Raw genomic sequence first — 13,827 nt, forward strand, 5'->3', positions numbered from 1 at the left:
TAAGAATAAAGTTATTTTTAATGTTATTAACCGTATAGATTATCCTTACAGTCACTTGGTCCTACCAAGTATGATAGATATGAATGAAAATCTGGCAGTCACATTTTTTGTAAACAATACAAATAGACATGAACAATATATGCGAGAAATGTTTTGCTATGTTATATTCTCATGTGGATAGAAAACTGACCTCAGTTAACCATGCTGCTAGATTTAAGTTCTAACTTACACCATGGTGAATTGGATAGAAACCAGTGTATTGGCTAAAACAACTTCCGTCATTCTTAAAACTATGGTTAATATACATAAATGCATACATAAGTGGTTTTGTTTCACACTGTCATTTGCTCAGCAATAATGCAGCATTTATCATGTGATGTCATAAACACTATTTGAGTACATTTTACGTTTATTGGCAGTGCACCTCCGACCGAATCAGAAATAGCTAGGGTTAGAAGTTATTTCTTTCTTCTCTGTCACATAAATTATGGCAAAATGGCACCAAAAGTTTGTGTTCAACGGGTTGACAAAACCATATGTTACAACCGTATGTTATAAATTTGTACCCTTAGTCTGTAGACATCACCATCATTTGCTGAGGTGAATGGTACTTTTGAAGATCTGCAGACATCACCAGAATTCACTGAATTAACTGGTACCCTTTGGTAGCATGTATACATCACCAGAAAACACTGAGTTTACTGGCACCTTTTGTAGCAATTCCCAAAATATACCAAGTTAACTGGTTCCTTTTGGTAGCCTGTAGACACTGCCGGAAAACACCAGTTTTTGTTCTTTGACTTTGCTGTCCAGGAAATGTCTGAGTTCTTCCTCACTGCACTCAATAGTAGACATTGGTCCTTGAATTGCAAACATCTTTAACATGGAGTAAATACGTTCTAAAGGCAAACTCTCCAGATTAGTCAGCATACCAACAATATAGGACCAGAATACCTGAAGAAATGAAACTATTGTTACTTTATATATTCAACAGCTTTTTGAAAATTTATGTGAAAATATTATTCTTGAAGGTAAGTGAAGGTTAATTGAAAATGCATATACATGTGATCAATTTTTTTTTTTTTTTTTATTAACAGAATTTTCGACAAGACAGGGTTCATTTTCTCGCCAAGAAACAACACCCAAGATGTTCTTCACCTGTAATTCTTCTTCTCTTTGATCCTGAGCAGAAGCCATGGCAGATTCAGTCTCTTCATCACTGTCAATAATCATGACCTCATGGCTACCACGCCCACCTGGTCTTTCTTCAATCAATACAAATGTATCTGTTGACTGCTCTTTGAGTACTCCCTGACTTTGCCAAAAAGCCATTTTACGTCTCAGTGCAGTTACAGGTACTTTCATCACACTACTTAGCTCGTTTATTGTCCATGTATCTGAGGAAATATATTATTACTGAGTTCCTCAAAAATCTGAAGAATTATTATATTGTTGCTCAGTTCAGCAACAATTAAAAGAAATATATTATTACTCAATTCAAGAATGATAAGAGATATATTATAATTCAGCAATAAAAGGAGTAAGGTAATTGTTCAATACACAACACTACGAGTTATCCAGTAAAACTTTGTGTATAGAGATAATCCACAGGCTTGTATAGTTTTTATTCAAAATTTGTGCATAATTAATTAACTAATTTGAATAATAATTGCTAATTTTAGCTGTTTCACTGATCTCAAAAATTACCCAAAGGATTTCAATGAAACTTAATACATAAGTACTCTGGGATAATCCACATACCTGATTAGTTTATAATTTAATTCTGTGCATATTAATTGCCAACTTTAGCCGTTTCACTCATATCTTAAAAACTACTTAAAAGAAGTTTCTGGGACAACAGCATTTTATACTAAAAATAAAGAGATCAATATTCTGATATTGAGTAAAACTCACCTTTCTCTTGAAAATGCAATATAATTGTGGCATGGGTTGGTGAGACAGAAAGAGATAAATTTCTGTCTTTGAGTTGAACATCAAGATGGACAAGTCCCAGATGTGCTTTCCAGTTTAAAGTTCTCATGCCTTTCAATGTTTCATACTCTTTGGTGTATCTCTCCATGGCCTCCTTGATGACCTCTGGAACATCTAGTTTCTCTTCCCGGAATGATGGCCAGAACTGGGCTGATAGAATCATGGTGTTCAAGTCCACATTTTTCTGATAAAGAAACAAATTATGGTAGATTGGTTCAATTCATATGGCAAACTAAACTACTGAACATATTTGGAAGGGGTAGTTGATGGTGAAGGAGATGGGAAGAATGGTATTTCGATTTGAAAAAATTGGATGGGAAATCAAAAACGATCAGATGGAAATTTACTTCATTTCTCAAACCCAACCATCACTCACAAAGTTTCTTATCACCACTTCAGACTCACCTCCGTTTTTTCTTTTTCTTCCTTATCTTTTAATTCTTTGATGTGAGTGTTGATCCTCTTGGAATCCGCCACGTCTTTCAGCATCACTTCACAGTAATGTAGTTGCGATTCTCCGAACCGAAGTTTCAACAGTTCAAGATAACGAATTTCACGGGCAGTGTCGTAATTAAAACTGGACAGAATTCTATCGGCAAGCAGCGTTCGATATTCATTGACAAAAAGTTCGCGACTACCATATATGTTAACAAGCATACTGATGATGTCTGAGGAGCGACGACTTTTAGATGTTTTTGCTGAAATAGAATATATAGATGGCACAATAAAAAAAACAATTAAATAAAACTGATTGGTTCAAAGCATTAAAATAAGTTTGTTATTCTTATCATATGACTGAATCAAAATGCTTTTATCTGAAATATATAAGATTTATAGCAATTTGTTTTCAAGGTATGACCTTCTTCTGTATATATTATATGTAAAGTTAAATTTTTAGCAAAACTTTAATACTTAAAAGCCTTTTTAATTTTAATTTGGCCAAAAAACAAATCTGAAAGTAACATTGTCTGCAGGTTAATATACTGTTCATAACCAGGCGAATTGCACCATTTATTAACAAGTTATCATTTGTCTTCACTACAATAAATTCCATCATCCATTTCTGTTACAATTCTGCTTCAAGAGCATTCTATAAATTACGAGACTTAATGGCTATACGCAAAACAACTCAAGTGTGTGGTGTGCATCTGACTAATCTTAATCGAAAATGCTTCACATAGAATACTGATTTTGATATATATAGTCCATCGACAAATCCCGCACGTAATCTTGTGACTTGATGACACCCTAAGATATTGAAAACTCAATTTACATGTTACTTACTGGTAACATGTCAAAAGGCTTCAAACAAATTTGCAGACAATAATATGAGGTTATTACGAGGATACCGAAAAGTATGCACAAAGACAGTACAGCGAAAGTATCGAATGACGTGCAGCGAAGGTCGATGCGACAACATACTGTCTGAGTGCATACTTAGCGGTATCCTCGTAATAACTTTATTATTATTCCTCCCAAGGATACATGTGAATACTGAAATCCAAAAAAGTTTAGAGCAGATTTAGCAAACTTCTTTATGTGGAGTCCGGTCAAACCCTGGGGGCTGCCATGTTTGTTTTTATTATAAGAGGATGCTCACGGATGTAATCACTCCATATTTGGAATTTAAATTTCCTAATATGGTAGGATGAAAATACCCACTGTAACTTATGGCGTTATGACGACAGATGTATAATATTTTTATTTATTTCATTAGTGATTAAAAGACACTGAAAACTGCTCAAAAAATGTCTCAACATTACAAAACAGTGACAATTAGTTAGACAGGAGATATTTGTGAAATGAATCCCATAACATCGATCATATTATCAAAACTCTTAGATTTCTAACCTGGATCAGCATCAATTGGATCAGGTTGCCACGTTTCAGGATCTCCATTTTCTTCATCGCTGTAATAATTCTCATCCATTAAGAGCGGTTCTCCTTTGACCAACTCATCGGCTAATTCACTGCTGCCGTCGTCAGTTAGACTGGATACAATACAACGAACTGTGTCTTCACGAGTTCTAACAAAGACACACACACAAACTCATCAAATTCTGTACATACAGTTCGGCTTCTACAACGAATAATTACTTGTATTTCCACATTCTCATTGCAATTGGTTTGCTAATTTATCTGATTGGGAATGCAGATTTATTGCACTCGTATTTCCTATTCATTGCATTCACATGGCAGACATACTTTGCCATCTCACTCAGATTGTATATTTGTATCACACATTTTAACCATCACAGTGGCACTCTGGACTTACTCTTGGAAAACACAAACATAGCTGCATGATTTATGATGGATGGGCCCATGTCTGTGAGATTTTTATTTTTAAAAAAATACAAAATTACTATGGCTAAGACAAGCTTATTTGATCTCCAGTGCGGTATGGAAAAAATTTTCAGTATGATAAATGAGTGGTGAAATGCAATAAATGCACAAATGTGTCTGACAGATTGAGCTGAAGCTGTACTGTACAGCATTATTATTGACTTTTCAGACAGTCTTAATCATAAAGAAAATCCATGAAAAAAATAATTTTTTCTCTATGGTTTAAGTAATTATATTACCTGAGATATTTCCTGACTGGTTCGCACACCAGTTCTAATATTACACCAGCCGAATCCAACACACGTAATGCTCTAATAGATGATATATACTGGGTCAATATATCTGCTGTATTGGCACCTAAAACAAATATATACATTACAGTAATATTACACCAGCCGAATCCAACACACGTAATGCTCTAATAGATGATATATACTGGGTCAATATATCTGCTGTATTGGCACCTAAAACAAATATATACATTACAGTAATATCACACTAGCTAGATCCAACACATGTAATGCTCTAATAGATGATATATACTGGGTCAATATATCTGCTGTATTGGCACCTAAAACAAATATATACATTACAGTAATATTACACTAGCTAGATCCAACACATGTAATGCTCTAATAGATGATATATACTGGGTCAATATATCTGCTGTATTGGCACCTAAAACAAATATATACATTACAGTAATATTACACTAGCTAGATCCAACACATGTAATGCTCTAATAGATGATATATACTGGGTCAATATATCTGCTGTATTGGCACCTAAAACAAATATATACATTACAGTAATATTACACTAGCTAGATCCAACACATGTAATGCTCTAATAGATGATATATACTGGGTCCAATATATCTGCTGTATTGGCACCTAAAACAAATATATACATTACAGTAATATTACACTAGCTAGATCCAACACATGTAATGCTCTAATAGATGATATATACTGGGTCAATATATCTGCTGTATTGGCACCTAAAACAAATATATACATTACAGTAATATTACACTAGCTAGATCCAACACATGTAATGCTCTAATAGATGATATATACTGGGTCAATATATCTGCTGTATTGGCACCTAAAACAAATATATACATTACAGTAATATTACACTAGCTAGATCCAACACATGTAATGCTCTAATAGATGATATATACTGGGTCAATATATCTGCTGTATTGGCACCTAAAACAAATATATACATTACAGTAATATTACACTAGCTAGATCCAACACATGTAATGCTCTAATAGATGATATATACTGGGTCAATATATCTGCTGTATTGGCACCTAAAACAAATATATACATTACAGTAATATTACACTAGCTAGATCCAACACATGTAATGCTCTAATAGATGATATATACTGGGTCAATATATCTGCTGTATTGGCACCTAAAACAAATATATACATTACAGTAATATTACACTAGCTAGATCCAACACATGTAATGCTCTAATAATTGATATTTTTACTGGGTTACATTACAGTAAAAATTGTTTAAACCTAAATCCTTTACTGATAATTTTCAAAAGAGAGTGATTTCAAAGTTATACAAGTATTTTGTGAAAGGTAAAAAAATGATAATAACCATATATACCTTAAAAGGTTTATATATCAACTTGTTGTCTGTTGGTCGACTTTGGATCAGTAAACACATACTACATTTACTCTATTATTATGCACTTTAACAACCTGTTGACGCTGTTTTTTACAATCATTTTGGGTATTCGTGAAGGCTTGCAGCTGGCGTTGTGTTAAAATGAAAGTTTTTTTTTATTTACATAATTTTACCCAAATCAAATATAGCTACATTGTGTATTCTCACCTGGATGCAACAGCCTGGTCTCTAAGGCTGTCTTTAGTGAACTCACTAATTGATTTCTCTGATCTGTTTTCTCCAGGCAATACTTCAAGTCTTCTAAAGCAGGCACAGACTCCGGGAACTCTACTATTATATTAAACAGTTCTTCAATGCGAAGATTGGCATATGTTTGATACAGAAAGTATTGTAACCGATCTTTCCATTGCACAAGAGAAACCTTTGTACTATCGCTTAGTAATCTTTGCTGTGGCAGTTCACCTCGGAAAACTAAATTTAACCATCCAACTACTTTGCCTTTCAGCCACTGCAGATAAAACAAATTCAAACTTTTAAACATGATGCGATACAAAAATATAAGCACTTTTGAATCTTGTTATTGGCAAAGCTGCTAATAATATACAAGTAAACTGCTTTTGTGAGTGTGTTTAATTAATATGAGGTTAATACGAGAATACTGAAAAGTATTCACAAAGGCAGTACTGGTGATCATATCAATCATATGCGAAGCAGAGGTCAATGCGATTCTGTAATGCCTGAGTGCATACTTTATAGCATTCTCATGAATATTATTATACATCTTTTCCTGTGTGCAGTAACAATTTAATGAGATATAATAGATCAAAATGAGGCGAGGGTTCTCTGAACCCGCCTATTCACATAGTTCATACTCACCATAGACTCCGGTCAGTCAAAATGACTATTTTGAACTGTCGGCATTAATCAGCGATTCTGCCAGTGACGGAGAGATAGAATCTAGGTCAGGGGAAGCCTCATGACCCCAAGATTCTCTTTCCCTTACGTCACGAACCACAGGACCGAGGCCATATGGCTGCGCCATAGACGGCTGTACAATCACTCTGGTTTCTTTCTCTCTGCATCGAGGACTTAGACCAACGCTACGGAAAAAGTGGGGTGGTTGGAGGGGACCCAGAGTCTATGGTGGGTATGAACTATGTGAATAGGTGGGTTTGGAGAACCCTCGCCTAAATTCACTATGTTCAATTACACACCATAGACTCCAGTCAGTCAAAATGACTATTTTGGACTGTAGGCAGAGTCAGACGTCGATAGGTGGCAGGTTTTCCGAGCAAACAGAAAAGTGATGAAAAGTCTTTTCCCAGTCAGGGATGAAACACTCTACAATAATCACTCAACACCCTAGTTAAGACCCAAAATAGGGTGGTGTCTTATCTTGCCTGTGCTGTCCCCGGAGCAAGAAGCCAAAATGCTGCTACGGTGACAGGGTTCGGTGTGCCCGAGAAAGCTAGACCCCAACCCAATGGTTGAAGAACCCTGAATGGTGTCTCCATGTGGAACCGATCGAGGAGCACATACTGATTCAGTTTACCTAGGTCCAGAACTGGATGCCCGCCACTTGTAGTTTATGTACTAAGAACACATTTGGGTAGAAGCCTGTACTTAGCTCCGGCTGATGTACCCTGTGTATGGCGCCTTTTCTCAGCAAACTGCTACTTCCCGTCCGATTGCTCCCGCCTTGCGGGAGTCCCCTGGCAGTGCCCAATAGGGGAGACACTGACGGGGGGAAATGGAGATTTCAGCGGTATCCCGTATCAGGATGTCACCACCTGGAAAGGTCCAGGGATCAGTCATCTGCTGTCTCCAAACCGGACTACGCCGGCGCAATCTGTAGAGGTGAGCGTCAAACACACTTCCCCCGCTGCCGGGGTAGACGTCCACCCAGGGAGGGTGAAGAGCCACCACCTGGCTCTTTCCTCCCTGGGGGCGCGCCACTACTCTTCCCTCACATGAAAGGATATGAGCGCTTGCCTCCTGGCTGACTCTGGCTAGCGGACGACGACCTGGGGCATTGTGTTTTCTGTGCTTAGGGTGCCCTCCGCTTGCCCTTGGCAGGGCCAACTGGCTAGTGGATTCGATCTGAACCCTCTGGTTCATTGCACTCCGAAGCTCAGAGACTGTACCCATCATTCCCTGAACAAAGAGGGTGGAAGATGTCCAGTCTGTGTCACTGAGGTGGGGGACGTACCCCCGACCCCGGCAAAAACACGTGCATCTAAGGCCAAGTCTCGTAGCACAGTAGTAGCCCAGGCCAAGAGAGCCAGGTGACACAAGGGGGTGTCGTACGTAGATGTGCGGTGGCCCACCAGTACCATAGGGCCTCCTACTCGACGTCCCGGTACACGAAGCACCGGTAGCCGAGTGTGAGAACTTTCCACTCATGCTAAACACGCAACTCACTTTAACCGATTTGTTTACTGGACGCGCGACCTTGCTGTGACGCAGTCAATCTCAGCGATTTTGATGGCTCTGAAAGAAAATCTCAGGCCTCAGAACTCCAGTGAAAAAAACACACACCTTCACACAAAAACCCCGAACCCAGTACGCAGCTACGACAAAGTATCTCGGATGCGGGTTCTATGCTGGTAAATTCTGAATATAACCACTGCACAGTCGACTCAAAACATGAGGAGACCAAAAAGAAAACGGCAGCGAGCCCTGGTGCTGTCATTACATCTATACATTGCTAAATACATTGTAAATAAAAGACGACATGCATGAGGGAAAAACAAAATACAGTTGTAAAAGGTGCCGCCACGAAACCAACAAGTGGTTACGTAGTGGCGCCGGGTTTTAATTTCTTTGTTGTGAAAAATACTACACACAAAGGGGAAAACAAGGGTAAAAATGACAAGGAAAACTTATCCTACCAGCTACAATGTCGGATGCCGTACAGTGGCAACAACCCAAGCTAGAAACCTGGACAGGAAAAAAAGCAGGCAATCCAGCAGAGCCGCTAATTAATGCCTACAGTTCAAAATAGTCATTTTAACTGAACAGAGTCTATGGTGAGTAATTGAACGTAGTGAATTGCCAAAGTTTTCTTGTCTGTTAAATAAATTGCATTCATTCAGGAAATTATATTAGTCATCCTATATTATTACTGTGTCCGATGTAAACAAAAGAAAGTCAAAATAAATGTTACTCATTTTCCAAATAATAATAAAACATTTAAACGTGTCTAATACTTTTGAACACATTTGGATCAATTCTACTATTGTTTTTGGTCTCAGGTAAATAATAATGTTTTGTACAACCAAAATTTGTTTTCCCATTTCATGTATTTTTTTAAAAATTTAGATAGTTTTCCATCCCTTATTTCAATTGTCTTACCTTTTCTAATGGTTCTATAAATGATGATTCAAATTCTCCTTTACAAGTATGTTTAATATGGTGTTCTATTTTGCTTTGAATTATAGACGTAACAGCTTCTGACGAGACTCTCTCCAGTAATCCTAATTCATATCTGCAAATAAAATATATCTGATAAAACCTGGCTATTTTATAGATGAATATTGCACTGGGTTTCAATACTTTTAAACACTACTAAATTATAGGTAATATTTGGTGGTCTGATTTTACGTGATTTGTAGGAAATATGTGTGAAATATTCAATTTTCACATGCTTATCTTTAATTTTTTTTTTTTAATTTCATTTGCTAACATCTATGAATAGTGCCTCAGAAATTCTAAATCAGCTGAATCATCAAATAATTTGTGCATTTCATTTAATGGTCTACATAATATTCCAAAGCCAAACTAACAAATACATAAATCATCTATAACTCGAGTTCATGTCAAAGTACAGATGATAATGCACCAATCCCTTAGATTAGTGAAACTAGAGACAACAAAATTGGCAGTTGTCAAAGCTGTCTCTAACAACCACTTTTGTCATGGGATAACCAAATATGGGAAATGATTGCCATGCAAATGATACAGAAATCACATTATTACATTGTCCAATGTAGTATTATGCTACTTATATTTTTTGAGCAGAAAAGCCATAGCCTAACATGATTTTATTTTGTAAAAAGCGACAAAGTTGACTTGGGAATTCACAGGATGCCATGATTTGTGGCTGTGACTAAGTTTAGTCATCTGCATTTTGATATTGATAAAGTGTATGGAACATCTCTTGGGGACTTGGGCTCAGTTCCTGGCCTAGAAGTTGAATAATAAACATCTTAGTGACAAGTGCTCTTCTCCAGTGCATTTTTCTCCTCTCTTGGTTCACTCTACTCTGAAAAATCAGCTCTCATTTTACAAAAAAAAAAGTTTTATTCAAATAAACAACTCTCTTTCACATCTCACTGAAAAACCAGATATTGTTTTAATATCTACCCTTGGCTCTTAAATTTTTCTTGCAAGCCAGAACTAGTGAGATTAACGATCCCTGCATATTACTTACAACTGCTGATTCACTTGATGAAATGTTTTTAATATTTCTTCACACTGGCATTCTTCACAATCTTTACTACATCCTGGACATCTAGGTCCATCATTCTCATCTCCATCCTCCTTCTCCTCTTCATTATCATCATCTTTTTCATCTTCGTCTTCATCTTTATGGATCTGATGAAAAGCTGGATAAACAGACACAATGAAAATACTATCAACACTATAAATCCATTCTTTTGATTTTTATTAAATATTCATAAATTTCACAATTCAAATTTAAATGAGAGCTTTTTCTATTCAACCATGGAATTAACATTGGAACATTTATGAAAAGTGTCATTATGCACTCATTGTTGATTGGCTAGTTTGATTCAATTTAAATCTAATTATATGTACAAAAATTAGGTATTATGGTATCGATAGTATCAAAGTCATAAACAATTTTTTTTTTTCAATTATTGGTGGGTCAGTGGTTAACACCACCCAGCAAAGGATGTTCTCAAACTGTTGAAGTTCGCCAAAACCGAAAGGTATTTCATTGGAGGGGAGGTGATCAAAGAACTATTTTGTCTAGGTGTCAAAGATCAATTTTTAATTTTCACAGTTGAAAAATTCATATTTTTGTTGTTGCATTTTCAGTCTGTAAAACACATTCTACTTTTGTGTACTGGGAGGGAAGGGAAGGGAAGGGAGGGGAGGGGAAGGAACGAGAAGAGGAGAGAAGGGGAGGGGAGGGATATGATCCTACATGGAATATCTTTTGTTTTTTGGTGAACTATTAGAACACTTCCAATTGGTTAGGGCTAGCATGAACGGATATGTTAGTATTTTGCTTCTCAGTTTACCGGTATATCAACTATAAAATCATAAGGCGTTTCAGTAGACAAATTTAAACCTCACTTACAATGCACTGGTGCTACATGTATTTCAGAACCCATATAACTCCGCCAGTCAAATGCCATCATGAACACTTGAATAAATCAACTGTTTATTTTAAACCTAAACTAGGGGGTTTGATAATTTGCTGCTTCAATACTACTGGCTTCCATTAACCATTTGCAAGTCACCAATGATTAATTTCATTTCAATAATATGTGTAACCCTCAACACCACTGACTAAGGTAATTTATTCTGCAAAAATGGTGATTATTTAAAAACATGGAATTAACGACAGAAATGCGCATTCTACAGTAGCACATTAAAATGTTTGACAAACTCTGATTTTTTTTATTTCTCATTGGCGAAGTAGCTAAACTGCTTGAAGTTGGTTAAGAAAAAAAAAGTACTATTAGTCTAAGTGACTTAATCTACTTTATATTCAGCAGAAGCCCAGTTACTGTAAAGTACTTTATTTTCACTATTTTCGCCTTAGGGATGATTCAGTGAAATATACATTTTTTGCCCTACCCGGTATATTTTACATCCAACAACAGTCAAAATAAATTCCATACAAAACAGCCAAAATGGTTTTCAGCGAAATATAACTCCAACTGTATTTTACAGTTTTGCTACAACACAAAAATCTCCTTATGTAATCTAAACAAGGCAGGAGTACAAGGTAGAGAAGCTACAGTATGATGGATAAATGCAATACCTTTGAAAGCCTTGGAATAAAATTCACTAACAACATCACAAAAATGAGACGGTATTGTTGAAAAGAGAACAGCTTTGAACAATGTTTGTACTCTCTCTTGTAATGTATAAAGCCTTGGTCGTTGGACAGATTCTGTAAATTGTTTCCAATTATCCAAAGAATTCACACAACGTATGTAGAATCCAAGACTTGTATACAGTTGATTAACAGCAATGTCAAAATCTCTTGTCTGACATGTTTCTTCCGTGAATTTGCAGTCCTCATCAGGGAAGTGTTTCCAGAAGTCCTCTGTGATATTGTTCTGTAAATCTTGTTGTAATGTCTCAGTAAACCAGTCTTCAATGATGTAACCAAGATCAAGGCTTTTTAATGTTGCCAAGGACGACTCAATATCTTCTTGTGGTGATTTTACACCCTGATTATTTAGTAGAAATTGGAAAGTGTTAGTAAGCATAGAATCTTTTTCCTAATCAGTAGCATGTACAGTATGAGAAACAATTTTGTAAAACATTTTATGATCAACATGCGGATATGTGAAATACTGTAAACTACTCTTATTTTGCGAAAGCCAAATTTTCATTGAATTTGCAAAATTTGTACTTCATAAATTGCTATAAAATGCGGTGATAGGAACACACTATTTATGGGACATATTTTTTGACCAGGGTGGAAACAGGAAAACAATTTGAGTCATTTTGCATTTAAAATTCTATTAATTCATGGTAGTGATAATTGTTTTCCTCAAAAAATATGTACTACAAGTTTACTATTACATTAATTTAGATGAGTCCGAAATACAAAATTACGGAACTGAGAGCTTTATCAATCTGACAATCTTTTACTAAGACTATGTCAAGCAATCATGCAATCACAGACATGAATTTATGCATCGGGTCACTCATGGCTTCCATATATGGTAGCAATAAACATTCAATCTTTCACCACCATTTCATCCAAGCTAAGAAGTATGCTTTCTAATTCTAATTTGTGCTGACTGAGGTAAGGTTACATTTTTTTCTTGACACATGCCTTATGTTTACAATTATGTTGCAAAAAAAAAATTATTGAAGTCATTGTTTTGTTGAAATCGTTGCTGGTAAGATGTGTTCAACATTCGGTTTGAATCATTGAAGATGTAACATGACACATCAAGTTTTGCAAGATGCTTTCTTTTCATATTTCGCTTGATAATAATGATTTTTGTGTGGAAATTAATAGGGTACAAATTTAAATCTTTTTTGAATACTACAAATTAAAAGGATATATTTAATAATTATAATTAGTTTTTGTTTTTAAATGAATTGGATGTGTGTATTAATAAAGTTGTAATGATAATACCTCTTAGAGGACGAGAGATAAAAAAAAATACACAAGGTTCGGACAGAGTCACGGAGGAAAAAGGTTATCATGTATTCCAAAACGCCACAAACGATCATTTTTACATTTTAAGCTGGATCGCGAAAATGGAAACAGGGAAAAAAATTAGCAATGAATACCGGGTAGTTGTGATCGATTTATTTTTATTTTCATCCCTCAAGTGACAGACTATCCTATTGGCCATAGCAGACTGACCCGGAAACTGACACAGACAAATACTCGTTCTGACAATAACAGACTATCAAGAAGTAAAATTTAATTGTACGGACACAGTACTTAACGTAATATACCACGATTGACATGACAACGTACCTGTGGTTGCTGTCGAGAGAATGTCGAAGTTAAAATTTGCCAAGCAGAATTTAGATTCTCTGCAGAGACCGCCATTTTGAGATTTCTCACCATTGCGCATGTACAAAAATAAGGTACGCCTATCCTAACCGT

At 35.9% G+C, this 13,827-nt stretch overlaps 1 protein-coding gene across 1 annotated transcript; it reads right to left on the reverse strand.

The window, feature by feature from the left end:
• On the reverse strand, positions 1-13,793 carry LOC102809603 (anaphase-promoting complex subunit 2-like). Its single transcript, XM_085492036.1, has 11 exons — positions 13,696-13,793; positions 12,007-12,421; positions 10,423-10,597; positions 9,345-9,477; positions 6,198-6,498; positions 4,575-4,692; positions 3,844-4,019; positions 2,398-2,690; positions 1,915-2,176; positions 1,159-1,397; positions 1-954 (listed from the first exon to the last, which is right to left on the reverse strand). Exons 1-11 carry the CDS (start codon positions 13,786-13,788, stop codon positions 739-741), a joined length of 2,421 nt encoding a protein of 806 aa, XP_085348162.1. The 5' UTR covers positions 13,789-13,793; the 3' UTR covers positions 1-738.
• Positions 13,794-13,827: the final 34 nt, after the last annotated feature.

This window comes from Saccoglossus kowalevskii, chromosome 17 (assembly GCF_978046115.1).
Source record: "Saccoglossus kowalevskii chromosome 17, keSacKowa6.1, whole genome shotgun sequence".
NCBI lineage: Eukaryota > Metazoa > Hemichordata > Enteropneusta > Harrimaniidae > Saccoglossus > Saccoglossus kowalevskii.

What these genes read in the sequence shown, in the direction of transcription:
- LOC102809603 (XM_085492036.1), bottom strand. Translation starts at nt 13,788, where the DNA reads ATGGTGAGAAATCTCAAAATGGCGGTCTCTGCAGAGAATCTAAATTCT. An exon ending in AAGAAAAAGAAAAAACGGAG is followed by an intron (nt 2,177 to 2,397) that starts GTGAGTCTGAAG and finishes TTTCTTTATCAG; the next exon opens with AAAAATGTGGACTTGAACAC. An exon ending in ATTGCATTTTCAAGAGAAAG is followed by an intron (nt 1,398 to 1,914) that starts GTGAGTTTTACT and finishes ATATTTCCTCAG; the next exon opens with ATACATGGACAATAAACGAG.